We start from the raw sequence: 18,030 nt of genomic DNA, 5'->3' as shown, positions 1-18,030 counted from the left end.
TATGTTGCTATGCTTCATGCTTTCTCATCCGCATGGATATTGCCAACAGCATGATAGGCCATACTGCTTAGATATTGTACCTGCCAGTAACACAAAACAAATGAAACACTGTGTATGAACAAAATACTGTGTTGCCTGATACACAGATCCCAGCTCTAACTGAAGTGCTGCACTAGTAGACAATCAAAACCTATGGAAGACTTTGGGGTGAGGGTGGGGGAATGTTCTTAAAGATACAGCTGCTTTGAAAGTGTTTTTTATTCTTAAAAGTATTTATTTTTTAAATTGTCTAATTGGATACTTTTCAGTGTTGATTTCACATTGTCTTGGTTTTGCATTTTTAAAATTTGGCATTAGATTTGTATATGTAGGAAACCTGTGTGCTTTTCATGATCTGACATCAGGAAACTGTAGATATGGATCCCTAGTGTTCATGTGACCATTACCAAGTGTCGGTTTTTAACTGAATAAACAACATTTGAAATTTCTGCTTGAAGCATTAAGGTCTTGATAATGTTTCTGGCTTGAATACTTCTTACTGATGTGGTATGGGCCCTGTTACTTTTCCTCAACAACAGTAGCATCAATCAATCAGGAAGAATTGAGTGGGGAGAAGGGAGATGAAGAAATTGCTAATACGAGTGGCACCCAGGATTTGGCTGGTGCTACTTGTGGTCCATTTTGCATTACAGCGATCCTGCTAATGGATTTGAACTAGGAAAATAGAGCTGTCTCCAGCCTCGATTCCTATTGCTCACAAACACTGAACAGAAATCCCTTGTGCTTCCAGACTGGTGGAATGAAGGTGGAAAAGGAGCAACATTCACTGCTCTTCTTCAGTGCTTTTACTTCTGACCAAAAAAACCCCCAATCCATTCTGAGCAGTAGGAAGGAAAATAATTAGGTTAACTACCAGCTAGTTTTTATTTTTGAGGATGATAGGGAAGACTGGAAAAGCTGAGGATTGCCACAAAACTGTTTTGAAGTTCCAAGTATCAGAAATGGCCTGGATTTCCACTCCTTCAAGATCTCAAGTCTCCCTCTTCATTTTGAGGAGGGAAACAAACAATGAGTCTGCTGTGCCGCCACAATGGCCACAGGATTGCAGTCTATGTGGTTTCTTTCCTGCATTTAACAAAATCATGTCTGATAGTTTTCACAGATGTGATTTTGTTTTTTAAATGTGTAACTTGAATGTAAGAGCCAGTTGCCTTTTAATAAAAACATAATGGTTCAGGAACTTACCTGAATAATAGTTAATATTATTATAATAGTAGTGTCTTTCAAGCATTTATCTTAGATGGAATCTTTCTATCCTTTTGTCATATCATGGATTTTTTTCACTCACCTCAAGAACTGCACCATAATGCTAGAATGTAATATTAGAAACATGTTCTAACACTGTTGGTCACAGAAATCTGTCTTTATTCAAGTCTTTCCCGATGATTACTAATGTCTGGGGGTAGGGTGGGGGCTGTTCCAAATATTCACACTTGAATTCCATACCTGTCCCGTTAGCCTTCCTCACATCCTTACCTGTGAAATACAGTATTCTAAGGAAAGCTCATCACATAAAGCTGTGTATTTATTTAGAGGCTTTCATGTGAAAACTCTGAGAGGTTTTCTGATTCACGAAAACGACATGCTTGTCTCTAAAAGCAGCCTTTCCTTATAGCTACTTTCATTGGACATGTCGCTGTTAAGATAAAGAGAGGTCGTGGGCACCAACGGTAGAAGGTGGAAATAGACCCACCACTTTCTTGTGACACTTTGCAATGGAGGAGGAACCTGTTTTCAAGGGAACCTGTCTTATGTAAATGCTCATTATGGTCACGGATCACACTACCCATCTAAAGAAACTAATAGCAGTTGCCAACAATGTAGTAGGAGTGTCAGCTTCTGCATGTTGGATTTAAAATTGCATCTTCCCCTCGATTTAGCATTAAATTAGAATGATTTTGAAGCATTGGTATACAATAAATCTTCTAAACAAATATTAATGCTCCAGTAATACTCATCTATCCTTTCCTGATATCCAGACTGAGGGCTAGGTAGACTTGAGACCCACATAATAGGAGGCTTGGAGACTCCAAAAATCAGCTGATGATTGACTGGGATCATTAACCATGGATTGGCCATTGCAGAAAAAAGGAGCAGGAGATGGAAGGGAAGAGGCTATCATGAAAGAAGGGTTAAAGTCCTGATCAAAATGCTGCAACATTGCCATGTGATACGACTTGCTTAAATTGGTATTTGAACAGGGGAGGCATGCAAACTGGCCCCATGCATCAAGTGCTGAGCGGTCTGCTGACTCTATGGTTCCATGCTGTCATCACCACCAAAGGCACTAGTGCAGGGTTTCTCAACCTTGGCTACTTTAAGATGTGTGGACTTCAACTCCCAGAATTACCCAGCCAGCAAGCTGGCTAGGGAATTCTGGGAGTTGAAGTCCACACATCTTAAAGCCGCTAAGGTTGAGAAACCCTGCACTAGGTAGTCAGCAAAGGAGCCCTAGGGAGCACTTTCCCCCCATTTCACTTCAGTGAGTGCAGGCGTCACTCTGCCACCTGCCAAGGCAGCGCCACTTGGGAGGGCTTGATCCCATTCCATGCAGGTCATCTGACTTCAATCTCAATGGAGTTGGCATCAGGTTTTGCACACTTTGCAACTCCTGCTAGATGCTGTCAACTTACGGGGGGAAACACTAAGACTGAAGAGACTCTGGAAGGGATGACCTAAAAATAGTGTCATGCAGATGCAGAATGAAGCACATTGCCAGGGCAGGTTTGCACTACAGATGTAGGAAAGGCCACTGAACAGCAGAATGCTTTTAAAGTCCCACTGCAGTAAAAGAAAATAAATAAAAGATTAAACTCCTGGAAAACAGTAAAGGGTTCTTTTCCCCTCTTCTAGGAATATCACCTAACTCAGCTTGCTACTATATGAAAGGTGAACCCCTCCTCAGAATCATCCCCAAGCAATACCTGTACACATTAAGCATTATTAGACGACTTTAATTCTTAGGAAAGATTAGCATAAAAGCAGTAAAAAAATCACAGAAAAGAATTCATTTTTAAGCAATCTTTCCAGCTTGATAGCCATCTTTTACAGCCTAGATTTCTTTTTTTGCTACAAGCAGAGCAATTTTATTGCTTAATGATAGCAATTGGCGAATCCAGAATCTTGCTGGTAGATCAAAAACAAGAATAGCATTAATTGTTCTCACTACTTTCAAAAAATTAATTCCATTCCAAACAATGGAAGTTAGTTTAGAACAGCAAAATAGCTGATCTAAATTCTCCCCTACCTCAGGCATGAGAGTTAAGCAAGGTGAATGCTTTGAACCCAAAGCCCTTCCTTTATACTTAACCCCACCCCTTTTGATGGTTTCTGCTGTCAGAACTTCTGGAATATGGAAAATGCCAGCATCATAGGGCAAAAAGGAGATCAAGTTTGGAACTCTCCAATCCAATAAATCTTACTATCTCAGCCTTCATATTGCAATATTAATTTGGTCAGGAGCTATAAAGCATTAATTTGGGGAAGCTGTTTCCCCATATTGCTGCAGTTCGATATTTTATGTACAACATCATCTTTAGCAGCAGAACCTGGTGCCTCAGATACTATGGCTAGATCCATGAATTACATTAAGCCAGGAGTCGTTAAATATTACGCCTGACTGGGTTTACATGTAACACTAAGTTACAGACCAGAGCTTATATACTGATTGGCTGAGTCCACACAACATGCTAAAGCAGTATCATGGCACAGCTTAGAACAATGCATGTGAACTGAATCAGTGTCAAATTATAATTTTTCCATAATAGCATGACTTAAATTAAAAATAATAGCCATCATGAGAAATCATAGAAATATTTGTCTATCAAAGGAATTGGAGTCAAAGAAATGGCTACAACCACTAAAAATATAAAATATTGAACAGTACACATGATTTTCCTCTGAATGAAGCCAGAACTCGTATCAATCACATTTCTATAATAGGAGATAACTTATTTTATCCATATTCTCCCATATTGTAATTACTAAAAAGAAAACAGTGACCACTTTAAGAATATTTTAATCTGAAAATGCATCAAATGTTCAGTATAAATACAAAAACATTGATCTGTAAATATCTAGATGGATTCTGTATTTTGAGACCATTTCTGAATTAGCACATTCTATATCAAAGTATCCTGATCCTTCCACAAGTCCACCACATTCAATGTCTTGAGTAGATGAGTTAGTCACTGGAATAGCTCTTCATTTCTGATTGTGGAACCCTGTGCTTGAGCAATAAAATCAGAGGGGATTTTCAAGCAGTGGTTTTTGAACATCTGTAGGTAAAACAAGTCCACAAAATTTCAGGAGCTGGACCTGTTTATCTGAGCCGATACAGTAAGCAAATGTACATTATTCATGTCCCAAATATATAGATCATATAAGTGTCCAGCAGAAACTGTATCTACAAAATATATGAAACTAATTGTTACTATAAAATGACAGCATCCTATCTTCAGTGCTTGTTTGACGAAGTAGCTGTACATTATATACAGGAAACCAAAGGCAGAGTCACTGGTTCTAATTCTTGTATTTCAAGGAAAAGGAAAAATGTCTTGCTAAAATCCAACATCTGGGCTTATAAATAGTGCAGAGAATGCAAATGCTAAGAAAACAATGCCTCCTATGATTGTCACTGTAAAAGAACAACAAAAAAAAGGGGGGGGGAGAAGGACCATGTGGTTAGAACCTATATAAAAGACAAAATTTCACAAGGCTATTTTTGTACTCCCACAAAATTACTTCCATGCCTCTACTTCTTAGCAACTCTTGACACTTGCAGCATCTTTACAAAGCTGCTGTCAATGAAGACACCCCAAAACAACCCTTATCCCATTTACAGTATTTCCAACACTTTCAGAGTCAAGAAATTATAAATGGCAAGCTTATCCAATGTTTAAATACCATAATAACCCACATCAAATGATTTTTGTGTAGTTCAGCAACATATGAACTAAGAAGACCTCATCTCTCTGGATGTCTTTCATGGGAACCATGAGTTCTCCCACAGATTATTTTTTAAATAATTTATATAATTTTTAATGGTTTTTATGTTTTGTCTGTTGTTATGTTTTGGGTTATTTTTGTATTTTTTGTGCATGTTTTTAACCCTGTAAGCCACCAAGAGTCATATATGTGAGATGGGCAGCTGTATGAATCGAACAAATAAATAAAATAAATGAAAGAAATACTTTTAACAAAGTTCTTTCAATGATATCTTTTACCTACTGCCTAACCTCTCTACCCCGCCACCCCCCGAAAAGAAAGACTAACAACAAAATATTTTTAGTAAATTGTTAACATGAGAGAAATTTGAGAAGCTGGTCTTGAACCAAGTAGAAGATTAGACAGTATCAGAAGCAGCATGACAGATTATGGGTCTCTATCTGTTCAGTCCTGTTCACACTGACTGGCAGTGGATTAAAGACAGATTCCCCCCCACCCCCAGAAATTCCTATCCTAAATAATGAGCATGAACTTAAAAGAATATAGTAGATGGAGAGGTTTGACCAATTTTAGTTTTGCAGAACCAATTATCAATTAACTTAACAAAATAGTAAGCACACGTCTCCATTTCATTTGGGCATGCCTAAAACTGAAGTGTGTGAGCAGGTGTTTAACAGAATATATCTCATGGATCAGCTTTCCAAAATCTACCGAATTGCTAGTGATGATATTGGTCTTTCCAGGGGGAAGAGGGTGACTGAAAGTGTAACATTACAGGTAGTCCTTGGCTTACAACAGCAATTGGGACCAGAACTGCTGTTGCTAGGCAATGTGGTCATAAAGCACGGCCGCATCACTTAGTGAGGGCAATCCCTGCAGTCCCGGTTGCCATCATTAACTGAATCCCATGGTCGTTAGGCAAGGCAACTTCCTGCCAGCTTCCCACAACCAAAGCTGGGTGGGGGAGGGAGGGAGGGAGGTGCATGAGAGACGTGGTTCAGGGAGGGTGTGTGAGGGTCAGGGTGCATGAGTGGCCAGCATGGTACAAGTGCAGAGGGGCTGGGGAGGGTACATGGGTGGGGGAGACTTACCCCAGCGACTTGTGACCTTCCCTGCCGGCTCCCCATTGACTTTCTGGGGAAGCCAGCAGGGAAGGTTGCAAATGGCAATCACATGATTGTGTGGCGCTGCAACCAGTCTTAACTGCAAACCGACTGTCAATCATCCAGATTGCGATCATGTGACCATGGGGATGCTGGGACTGCCGGAACTCTGAGGACTGGTTATAACCAGCACCGTTTAACTTCAAATGGTCATTGAATGAATGAATGGCTGTAGGTTGAGGACTATTTATAACAGCATGCAAGCTACACATTATTCCCCTGTGGCATCTTTGAGTACCAAGACATGCATTTTCAAACAGTTTTAGTGGTCATGCAAGAGAGTCACAAGCACTCTTAATATTTTACCTACAGAACTGAACTGAAAACATATCCAAGAAGATTATATAGAGATTCACTTTAATTTTAATCTTTTCTTGGTTAGAAAATATGTCACCTTCCTTTCGTTTGCAAAGATTAGATAAATGTCTTTTCCTACCAAGAACTTACCAGTTCGAACTGAGATTTTTTGTGCTATCATTCTTCCTCCAATCACTGCTAGGCCAGTACACAAGCTATGCCCAACTGTTCCACCCACTGCCACACCATAGGGGTCCTGTGTCAAAGACGTAAGAACATTCAGTGCTGTTTGAAAGCTATGGATTTTTAATGCAGTTGCTCAAGAAGGATGCACTGAAACTTTCAAAGGCCAAAAGCAGATGAAAACGCACAGAGAATGTGCTGTCAGTCACATCCAGCCTAGTTAATGACCAGAGAGATTTCTCTAGAGTGTCATTCCTGGGATAACAGAAAATAGCACAATCATTTAAAGAAGGAGAAAACTAGAAACAAAAAGTACTTTTCCAACTCAATTTGAATGCTCACCTCAGCAACAGGAGGGCAACTGTATTTCTTTTCTGATATAACTTAACCAATTGGACTGAATAAAAGTGCAATGAGTTAAAAATGTATTATTCTTAAATCAGAAAATTTGACTAATTACATAGCAGCATTTGCACTTCCAGGTATTCAGAGGTTACTACGTGAGCTGAACTACAGCTGCCCCTGTGTCTGACTCACCATCGTTGCTATGCCCGGCAACTTTCATGGAAGCAACAGTTTAACATACAGAACATTAAATCAAAAACATGTGGGTCTCAAACACAGTCCCATGACTGCAGGTCCCATCACTCCTCTGTGCCAATGTAAGCAAGGTCGTATCCTTTTTCAGATACGTCAGCTCTACTGACTGCACTCCATGGGGTGTGCATTCTGACTGTGCCTTTAAAAACTGACCAGAAGCCTGAGCGCTGCAAGAACCCAAGAGAAAAAGACTTACTATGCTGCTTAAGGCTCAAATCATAATATTAATCTATCTATAGGTAGTCCTTGACTTACGACCACAATTGGCCCAGAGTTCCCATCGCAAGTCATTGCGGTCGTAAGTCGAGTTGCCATGTGACCGGACCTGATATTATGTCAATTTTTATGGCAGTCGTTAAGTGAATCATGGGTCATTACACAAATCACCATGGTCATTAAAAGTGAATCCAGCTTCCCCAATGGGCATTTTTTGCTGGAAAACGGCAAAAAACACCGCAAAACGTGATCATGTGACCACGGGACACTGCAACTGGTTGTAAATGCAAGCCGGTCGCCAAACACCTGAAATGTGATCATGTTACTGCAGGGGGTGGTGGTGCGACATTCTGCGACGCTCTTAAGTGCTTTACAGGCTATAAAGCACCCATTCCGAGGCCGCTGTAACTTCTGACCATCATTAAACAAATGGTCGTAAGTCAAGGACTACCTGTATACCTAATTAGATCCTGAGCATTTTGTTCTGTAGCTTTTGATCATGCACATTTCTTATACAGTTGACTCACCTCTCTTGCTGCCAGAACAATGGTGGTCAACTGAGAGCGATCACCCCATTCAGCTAAGAATGTTAAAGTAAATGCTTGCACAAAAATTGGAGAAATAAAATGCAGACATTTCTTCTGAGGTATCACAGGGCCTGTACCCGTTTCCAAATCTCCAGGCCCATTTAACAGTTTCATTCTCTGGAGCTAGAAAAAGAAGCAGCTGTCAGAAAACTTGGGGAACCACCGTCAGATTGAAAGAGTGAACACTACAGATATGCATCTACAATCAGATTTACAAGATGCAGACTTGTTAATATGTTTTCTACTACAGATTAAGATTACTATGATAACTAATCATTTTGGCCAGGTGAAGAGGTTGAATTTAATTGTCCCCTTTTCACGTGTTAATGGTTGCATTGCCTAAGGGAGGAACTTGCCTGAACTTGTTTTAGTTTCAGTTTCCCTTCTGTGTAGGCTTGCAGATAATATGCAGCTCAAAGAAATCTCTCCTCTCAGCAAACAGCCTTTAAATATGTTTGTTTTCTGTAAATAAAATTATTTTTATAGAAATGCCTGGTGTGTGACTTTTCTGATCTCTCCTGGGCCAAATGCTTTCTAGCACTCTGCCAACAGGTTATGGGCCCAGTAAGCAGCCCAGTAAACCCAGTAAGCCCAGTAAAACCCAGAGAGAATAGAGAGATCAGCTCCACACCTCATGCACAATTTAAAGGCAAGTAGCAAAGACCTGTGAAGATTTTCTTTGGAGCCACCTGGAGATTTTCCAGCAACTCCCAGTCTACAGGACAAAGGAGCCAGCTGAGGGGACTTGCAAAAGAAGGAAGAAGCCATGGCTACCTCTCAGCCCTCAGCGATGCCTCTGGAGCGCCTATCAGAGACCAACTATTTGAATTGGGCCCTGAAGATGGAGATGTATCTTCGCAGAGAGAATCTTTGGCTGCCAATTGGTGAGCAACCCCCTCCCCCAAATCCCAGTGCTGAATGGCTGAGACAGGATGAGTGGGCTAGAGCCACCATTATCCTGGGAGTTGAGGACAATCAGCTAGTCCACGTGCGAGATATGCAGTCTGCAAAGCAACTTTGGGACGCTTTGAGAGACTTGTATGTAAAGGCAACAGCAGGGAGTAAAGTTACCCTGACAAAAAAGCTGTACAAAGCCTACCTTGCAGAAGGAGATAGCCTTCCTGAGCACCTGCATTATATTCAGCAGCTGTTTGTTGAGTTGCAGGAGAGAGGAATGGAATTTACACCTCTCACAAAATCCTATATCCTCCTGTCCTCACTGAATGAAACGTGGGACACGCTGATTTGTACCCTGGAGGCTATGCCTGAAGCAGACCTCACCCCATCGTATGTTACACAGCGCTTACTCGCTGAATGGGAGAAGAGAGAGGAAAGATCCCCCCCCCATCTCTTCTGGAAAGCTGCAGTACCAGAAAACAAGGGAAAAGAAGGGAAAAGAAGCTGAGGCCACAGTGCTAGCCAGCCAGTGATGCTTCACTTGTGGTTCAGCTGGACATTTGCAGAAAGACTGTGCCTTGAGACCCAAGAGTAGAAAGACAGAGAAGAACAACACAAGGACAACACAGAAGAAGGCTCTTCAGACAACCCAAATTGCACAGGTTGCTGAGAAGGGTAATTCTGATGTATGGGTGTTAGATTCTGGGGCCAATTGTCATTTATGTAATTGTAAAAGCTCTTTTGTTTCACTGTCTAAAACAAACAGACAAAGTGTATCTTTGGCTGATGGGTCTGTGACCAAAATTATGGGACAAGGTGACTTGTATTTATCCTGCTTAGGAGAAACTGTAAAAGGTGTGTTGTATGTGCCAAATTTACAATCAAACCTTTTATCTGTGGCACAATTGGCTGCAACAGGGTATGTCATAACATTTAAGAAAAATGGTTGCGAGATACGTAAAAATGGAAAATTGTGTGCTACTGGTATATTAAAAGTCTCCTTGTACATTGTGCAAAATGCAAGGAAGCCAAGCTGCAAGGCTGCAGTTGGCAACACGCCATATCATAACCAATGTGTACACCTGATGCACAGGAGATTTGGTCATGCTAATTTCAAGTATATAGCACAAATGCTACAGCTGTGTGCTGACCTAAAGATAAAACCCTGTGATAAATACTTAGACTGTGTAGTTTCCAAAGAATGCAAAACACTAAAAGCTCCTGTGAGTAACTGAACTTGTTTTAGTTTCAGTTTCCCTTCTGTGTAGGCTTGCAGATAATATGCAGCTGAGAGAAATCTCTCCTCTCAGCAAACAGCCTTTAAATATGTTTGTTTTCTGTAAATAAATTTTCATAGAAATGCCTGGTGTGTGACTTTTCTGATCTCTCCTGGGCCAAATGCTTTCTAGCACTCTGCCAACAAGACTATCAATCAAGTAATTAACACTTTATCATAAGAGTCATGAGTACAGAAGTAAGAAAGCTGCTGTAACTAACCTAGGCTTGCAACTGTGGTTAAATCCTGAAGTTTATGCTGGATATAAAAATTTCTCCTTTTACAATCCTTGGTTGGAAACAGAGTATCAAAAGAATATAAAGGAATGATTTGATTTTAAAACAGAGTTAAAGTGGAATGCCAATTCTAGTCTACAATTCTGATTTCAGAAATAATCACAAATGGAAACAATTCTGAAAACTGAAGTGTTCCAACATTATACTGACAATATAAATACTAACAAAAATACCCAGAAATGGGGGAGATGTCTTAATGAAATAAGGCTGATCCACGGCTAATTTCAGACATCCATCCAGGTAATGAAATGCTGAACAATGTGTGGCTCTCCAGAAATTACCCGCTGTAACTACAGGATCCAACAGCCCCTACCACTAGTCATGATAGCTAGGGTGGCTTGGAGTTGTAACTCAGTGGTGTCTGGTCACTTACTCCCCATCCCTAGTGATCCTAAATACTGTTTAAGGCTGTGGAGCAATCTGGATTCAAGGGTGCAAAGGTGACTACAACTGTGGAAGGAAACAAGTGTTCCCCCTGTTGGCAGGAAGCTGTTTCCTTTTCCTGGACCAACATGGCACAAGACACATTTGATTAAAGGAGGCAGTGAAGGGTGCTCTTTGAATCACTGTTTCTCCTTTAGTCTGGATCTCTATACAGCCCTAATATTAAATTAATTAATTTTTATCCTGCCTTTATTATTTTTATAAATAAGCACTAAAAGCAAGGTAATGATCCAATAACTGTTTTTTTTAAAAAAATGGCCTAATGTGATTTTTTCTTCTGCCTAGAGGATCCTTCAACCAAAACTGGTCAGAATCTGTTGCCTAGCGGTTGCTGTAATAGCTCAGTGGTAACTATTGAGCTTCCTCTGCATTTCTGAATAAATCTTAATTTGAAAGATCAATTTTTAAAAGGCCATTCCTTTTAAAATCCCTTTCCAATTATGCAGCATGACTTCGTTTTTGCCAGTTATTAATGTATTTTGCTATGCAGTCACTATGCAAGGGCTGATTCTTAGAAATCAACGGTGTGTCTATTTGATAAATTCTAAGGAGAAACAAAGATAACTAAGTATTTTCCCTTGGCTTCCTGATTTCACCTAGGTATTTTGCATTCACTCACATTATAAATTTTAACTTACTTCTTCATCTTTCTTTTTGAGTTCTGCTTGAACTTCCTCTAATTCTTCCTGACCTTCATCTGGGCTCATCTTCAAGCCTTCTCGAAGCATTCGGATGCCAAAAATTGCAAATAGCGCTGTTGACACGTAGTAGGTATATATTCTGGGAATTACTGTGGTAGCATAACCAAATAAAACTAAGAACAGAAAAGCAAACAGTTCAGATTCTCCATGAAGCAGACTTGGTTTATTTCTACTGCCTAACCACTTTTTGTTAATTCAGGAAGTCCTGTATATGATACGTTCTTCATCCCATGGGAAATAACATTTTGTATATATTATTTTTCACATTTCTACCCCACTGATATCCAGAGAAAACAGTCCAAGAAAAAATCAGTTTATAAAAATTAACACTTATACATCTCTTTAGAATACCCAAAATACTTCATAAACTGTATTTTGCAGTAATCCTAACTTACAAGAACCATATGAAGTAGAGGATTGTCCCCATATCACAAATAGGGCATAGAGAGAGTAGCTTTTTTTATTGCATAAAATTTTTAGATTGCTTGAATGATACAGACTTTAGATGATGTACAAGTAAAAAGAAAACGATTAAAATCAATGTAACAGAACAAAAGCCAAATGGCCACTCAAAATCTTCATCCCAAGCCAAAGGGCCACTGAAAAAGAATGGTCTCTGGGGTCTTCCAAATGTCAGAAAGGCTCCCCTAGTGGAGTGCAAAATATTTCAAATTCAAAACAAAAAGTGCTCCAATGCTTTTCCCATCATTCTGGAAGTGTTCAGAGTTCAGAATGGCTGTTTTATGCTGGCAACACTTCCCATAATGTCAGAACGGCACTGGACCACATCTGATAAAATGGAACAACCTAGTTTAAACTGAAAATTTTCACATTTGAAATGTTTCACATAACCTTTTTATCATCTTTCGTGGACTTGTGGGAAGGCCAAAAAATTCTGGGACCACATATGTGGTAATAGTCAAAAGATCCTTAAAGTGGACTTACAAAAAAAAGAAAAAAAAAGAACTGTTTCTCTTGGGACTGACGGAGAAACAACTCAAGAAACAACATGGGACTTTGCTTTATATATACATGATTACAGCAGCAAGACTTTTATATGCACTAAGATGGAAAGATCCTACAGTGGAGGACTGGATGATTAAATTGATGGAATTGGCCCAAATGGCCAAGTTAACAGCGTTGCCAAGAGAAAATACCGTGTCTGGATTTGTTTCTACTTGGCAACCACTTTTAGACTGTTGGAAAAAAATGAACTTTTGATTTTGGGTTTTCATGATTAAATGGGTTGATTTTATAGAAATAATGTTACTAAGGTTTAACAAATGATAAAAAATTATATTTATAAATGCATTTATATCTGTATTGGAGAAGGTCGGAAGTCGCCTTCTTATTCTCTCCCACATACATGTATCACGTTCTGGACTTCACCTTTAGACATATGTTCCCAGATACAGAATATAAAGCACTAACCGGATAGACACGTCATCAGCCCTAAGGCCAGCATAGCACCGGCCAGCACTGTTAAGCGATTATAACGCATTGCCATAATAGCAGCAATAAAGAAGGTTTTATCGCCCAGTTCTGAAACAATGATGACAGATATGGCAGCCACAAATGCATGGATAAATCCTAGGTTAGTTTTATCCGAAGAATCTTCACTAACGGAATGGATGGGAACAACCAGGGTAGGTCCTTTCTGAAAAGAAAAAATAACAAGTTTTTCATTCTGCGTTGTAAAGAAGTCAGTTCCTTACCATGCCAACAGTTAAGAATAAAAGAAAATGCAATCCATTGGATAGTGTGCTAAGTAGTGCTAAAGCTCTTTACTTACCATACATACTTGCAAATAAGCCAAGAATTTTAGGTGCCAAAATACACCCAAAGAGTTGGGTTCAGCTTATCCACTGATGGGCTTATCTGCAAGTATATACAGTAATACTTCTTTAAGTACCTGTATTTCCTGTATAGACTCACAGATAAGCAGACCCTCAAATTTTTAACCAAAATATCATGAAAGATGCAGGTCGGCTTATTGACAGGTGGCACATTTTTCATGGTGCTTTCATTAAAAATTTGAGGGTCCATTTATATGTGAGTATATACAGTATTTGATTGATGGTTAGCTTTAAATTTAGGAGGGTTTTTTTATTATATGCCTCATGTTGGTGTCAACTCTTAAAAACTCACAAATTTAAGAGTACTTCATGCAATTTTTTTTTGTATTTAAGACTTCTTTAAGCATAAACTTGTATGCTGCCCAAAGTCATTGAGAGTCAGGTGGCATACAAATTTAATATATTATAAAATCACCATCACCATCATCTCCAGATCACATGTTCTCATTGATATTTAATGTTAACTATTTATCAATGTTTTTATTTATCCATGCTGAAACAAAAATATGGAAATAATTTGCACTTCAAATGTTGATTCATTGGCATTCTATTTTTCACATTATATTGTTATGGTACATTACCCTTAGTTGTCATCTATCTGCATTTCTTCAAAGATAAATTGTAGTCGCTCCAACAAATTTTTACTTATTTTTCATTCATTATACTAACAATTATTTAGGAGGTGTGCCTGCAGGAATTAATTATGTGTAGTCTTGAGAACAAAAAACTACTGAAAACCGATACAATAGTTGTTTTCAAGTACTTGAATGGATGTCACAGAGAAGGTAATCAAAATAGATTGTCCCAAAATACAGGACTTAGAGCAGTACTTCCCAAACTTTTTCCTTCATTACCCAAAACTGTTTATCAGAAAGTCCTTTTTACTCAATGTAGGTAAAACACTTTAAGTCAATTTAATGGATTCGTGTGTTGTTACCCAAAGAAAAACCACTTTTGCCCAATTTTGGATAATTTACCCAGGTTTGGGAAGCAGTGGCTTAGAGTAATAAAAAAAGCAATTCTATTAAATATCAGAGAAAAAATTCCTAGCAGGAGTAGTAGTTCAGCAGTAGAACTGTATGTGAAGATTGATTTTAATTTCAGTACTGTACTGACCAGGGAGTTATACGTCTTAAATGCCCCTTTCTAGCTCTTATTAGATTATGATCACCCAGGCAATCCTTGATTTGTGACTACATATAATATAAGCATCCATAACAACCAATACTACATTTCACAAATGGATATAACGAAGACAGTAAAGGTTTAATAAAAATATGAGACAGCCAGTTTGGTCTAGTGGTTAAGGTGCTGGGCTAGAAACCAGGAGTCTGTGAGTTCTAGTCTCACCTTAGGCATGAAAGCCGGTTGGGTGACCTTGGGCCAGTCGCTCCCTCTCAGCCCAACTCATCTCACAGGGTTGTTGTTGTGGGGAAAATAGGAGGAGGAAGGAGTAGTAGGTATGTTTGCCACCTTGAGTTATTTATAAAAATAATAAAGGCGGGATAATTTAAAAAAAAAAAAAAAAGCTTGATAAAGTTTGATAAAGTGACTAACTTGTTTAAATAGAGAGAATAAATCCAGAGGCATTAGATGTGTCTCCTTAAAGAAGTTTCAGTCAAGCCCCACAATCAAAACCATACTCTTTCCAGCTACTGCTTTGAGAGGAGCAATGGCAGACCAGACCAATGAATGAGCAGACTGACATTTGGGTTTCAAGCCAGGCACTCTTTTCAGATACCTGGGATTCTAATGCAAAGTCCTTTCCAAACTGTCACCAGAATTGAGATCAATATACTACTATTCTTCTTCTATACTGCTGACCTTCTAAATCCAAGAGTCATTTTATTATCTCATTGTTCAAAGTTATGTTCTTTCTGAACATGTCTGCTGAGTGCACATCCTAACACAGAGATAAAAATATTAAGAGAATTCTAAGAAAAGTAATACAGCTGCAAGTTTTACTTTTAATATGTGAAATAAGTTTTAGCAGTAATATATCCTAAGTATTTTTTATTAAAAAATAGTCATATATATTGTCCTAGATCACAAAGAAAGCTAGTTCCTGCTTGTCTCAAATATTTCTTATCAGGTGCTGTAGTACTTCAGAAATAAAGGCTGATTTTATCATGCAAAAACATGATACATGTTATGCAAATACATCTAACATGTTTCACCTTGTCTGCTCTTTGTCAGTTATTACTCAACAATCAGTAAAGGTGAAGATTTGGAGTATCATGAAACACTAGCTTGTAGATGGAAGAGTGCATGAAACTTCAATTCATATTTGTTTTTGAAGACAAACCTATCTTGGGACTATACAATCAATACTTTTTTAAAAAAGACACCCTCCCTGCTATTTGATAATCAATATTAAAATTTAAGTTGGTCATTCTTTTTTGTTTAAGCAATGTTAACCCTCAACATGTGATTTAAAAACTGTTTAATAGGGGGGCAGTCACCTTTTTTATGGTTTAGAACTTCTAATGAAACCTCTGAGTAAAGAATGTATGAATGCAATAGACATGTTTTTCTGACGATGAATACAAGATTGTGTTCCAACTGAACTGTCAACACTATATAGGCATGGTGCCAAGATGCTTAATTCAGCACAACTGAAAGAATTAAGAAACTTATACAAATCTGTAAATTTATATTATCTCTGCTTAGAAAAACATTGAGGTATATGGGTTAAAGTAATGGGCTGGTGTATTCATAAAATGACAAATTGTCATTGCACACTCTGAAACAAGCTATCATGCATGTTCAGTACTTTCTAACAGAAACTTGAAAAAAAATAACATTGTGTTCTAACAGAATTGAACTACTGTCATGTATCTTGCAACAATCAAATCAAACCCCTGAAATACCTTCACCTTTCAAGGCTGCTGAAAGGTCACAATGGTCTGGAATATGTGATCTTGATTGTGTAATTTGGCAACATCACTATTTTCAAATCAACCTAATGAGAGTAAGTTACATGGTAGACAGCAATTGTACCTGGTGAGGCAATACACTACCACTCTTTCTTCCAATATACAAAGTGTAAAACAAATCTTTAAACAATGATTTTGGGAAAATGTGAACCATAAATTACTAATGCTGCTGTTGTTTGCAGCTCACCTACAGGACATTGGTAAGACGCATATAAATAGCAAAGCAAGCTAAGCATGTTTCATATGGCACTCTACACCTCTAATGAAGTGAGAGGCAGCTCAGGAAAGCTGATGCCTTTTAATAAAACGCTGTTAGTTGGATACACTACCAAACTCCTGATTTTTTCCTACCACAGACGAAGAGGACTCCCCTCCCTGCAGTGTCTACGATTTATATAAGGGGAGGCGTTTAAGAGAAAGAAACGTTAAGGGTTACAAGCAAAAGGAGCGTAGAACTGGGCAGAGCAGCTTATGGGGCGGGAGTATGTATGTATGCCTGCATCCATCAACTTTCGTGTGGGCTGTAGCCCCAAAAGGCTTCTCCCACCCCACACCTCAGCGCCTCCCGGCCAACGTTTCGCCCCACAGCGGAGAGGCGACAGAGCGGGAGAGCCACATTCCGCCGTTTGGGCAAGAAGGGGAAGCGATGGGGAGAAGTCGGGCCTTCCGCAGCTTCCGCCCACAACGTCGGCCGAGGCTTCCCCCGGGCCTTCCGGGACGATAGGAGTTGTAGTCCAGCCCTCAGGGGGTACCGCGTATCAAGGCGGCCGGCTCGGCGTCGCCACCCGCCCCCTCCTCGCTCGGCAGGAGGGCAGCGGTGCTCTCCGCCTCCCTCAGCTCACCTCCGCCCGGGCGAGATCCGGCCCCTGCACGACCGGCTGCGGCTGCTGCGGCGGCGGCTTCTGCTGCTCCTGTTGAGGCGGAAGGTCTCGCTCGCGGCCGGCCTCTTGCTCCGGGGCGGCGAAGGCCACGGCCAGCAACAGCAGCCAGAGCAGCGGCCGCAGCCGCGGGACCCCCGCCATTATCGTCCCTGAGCCCGGCCGGCTTCTCTCGCTATCAGAAAGAGCGGGCGGAAGCGGGGGACCGCTGCCCCACCGCCATGGCCGCTTCCTCCGGGCCAATCGTGCACCCAAACCAAGCCGCTCATCTAGGCTCGCCTTTCCGCCACGCAACCGAAGCCTTAGCGACGTCCCGCCCCTGCCTCGGATCCCTTCTCTGATTGGGGAATTCCCCGCTCGCTCTGGGATTTGCGTCAGAGAACCCAAACCAGCACGTTTAGTTGTTCCGTCTTCTAAGAGGAAGTCGCTAAACTGAGACAGCGGGGGTGGGAAAAACGAGCCAGCCAATCACATGAGTCACGCGACGCTCTCCAAGCGGAACGGAACCCCACGTGGTTTTCTGGCAGGGAGTTGGGGGAGGAGCTGGAAAGTTATGAAACTTCCAATAATTCGGAAATCCAGTAACTGGCTCCAAAACTAGTCTTTGAGGTTAACCTCTCCCACGCAGATCTGTGCAAAGTCTCCTCCAGGTAGAGCTCAACTGCTAATTTCAAGGGTAGCTTGAAATTAGCA

The 18,030-nt window shown here is 40.2% G+C and overlaps 1 protein-coding gene across 2 annotated transcripts; it reads right to left on the bottom strand.

Moving 5' to 3' along the window:
* Positions 1-4,061: 4,061 nt before the first annotated feature.
* Positions 4,062-17,515, bottom strand: TMEM165 (transmembrane protein 165). Of its 2 annotated transcripts, none has more exons than XM_063310801.1 (6): positions 17,302-17,515; positions 13,099-13,324; positions 11,605-11,780; positions 7,994-8,176; positions 6,618-6,723; positions 4,062-4,337 (listed from the first exon to the last, which is right to left on the bottom strand). In XM_063310801.1, exons 1-6 carry the CDS (start codon positions 17,479-17,481, stop codon positions 4,303-4,305), a joined length of 906 nt encoding a protein of 301 aa, XP_063166871.1. In that variant the 5' UTR covers positions 17,482-17,515; the 3' UTR covers positions 4,062-4,302. The 2 variants fall into 2 exon arrangements, with proteins under 2 accessions (XP_063166871.1, XP_063166870.1); XM_063310800.1 differs by having other exon boundaries at positions 4,062-4,696; positions 17,302-17,509.
* Between the last annotated feature and the right edge of the window lie 515 nt (positions 17,516-18,030).

The sequence above is a fragment of the Candoia aspera genome, chromosome 8 (genome assembly GCF_035149785.1).
Source record: "Candoia aspera isolate rCanAsp1 chromosome 8, rCanAsp1.hap2, whole genome shotgun sequence".
Lineage (NCBI taxonomy): Eukaryota > Metazoa > Chordata > Lepidosauria > Squamata > Boidae > Candoia > Candoia aspera.
The sequence above is the reverse complement of the archived record's forward strand: the minus strand, read 5'-3'. Positions and strand labels throughout refer to the sequence as shown.

Coding starts and splice junctions, on each gene's coding strand:
- TMEM165 (XM_063310800.1), bottom strand. CDS start 17,481: ATGGCGGGGGTCCCGCGGCTGCGGCCGCTGCTCTGGCTGCTGTTGCTG. Junction 8,177..11,604: donor TCAAAAAGAAAGATGAAGAA/GTAAGTTAAAAT, acceptor TTCTTTTTCTAG/CTCCAGAGAATGAAACTGTT. Junction 6,724..7,993: donor TTGTTCTGGCAGCAAGAGAG/GTGAGTCAACTG, acceptor TCTTTGACACAG/GACCCCTATGGTGTGGCAGT.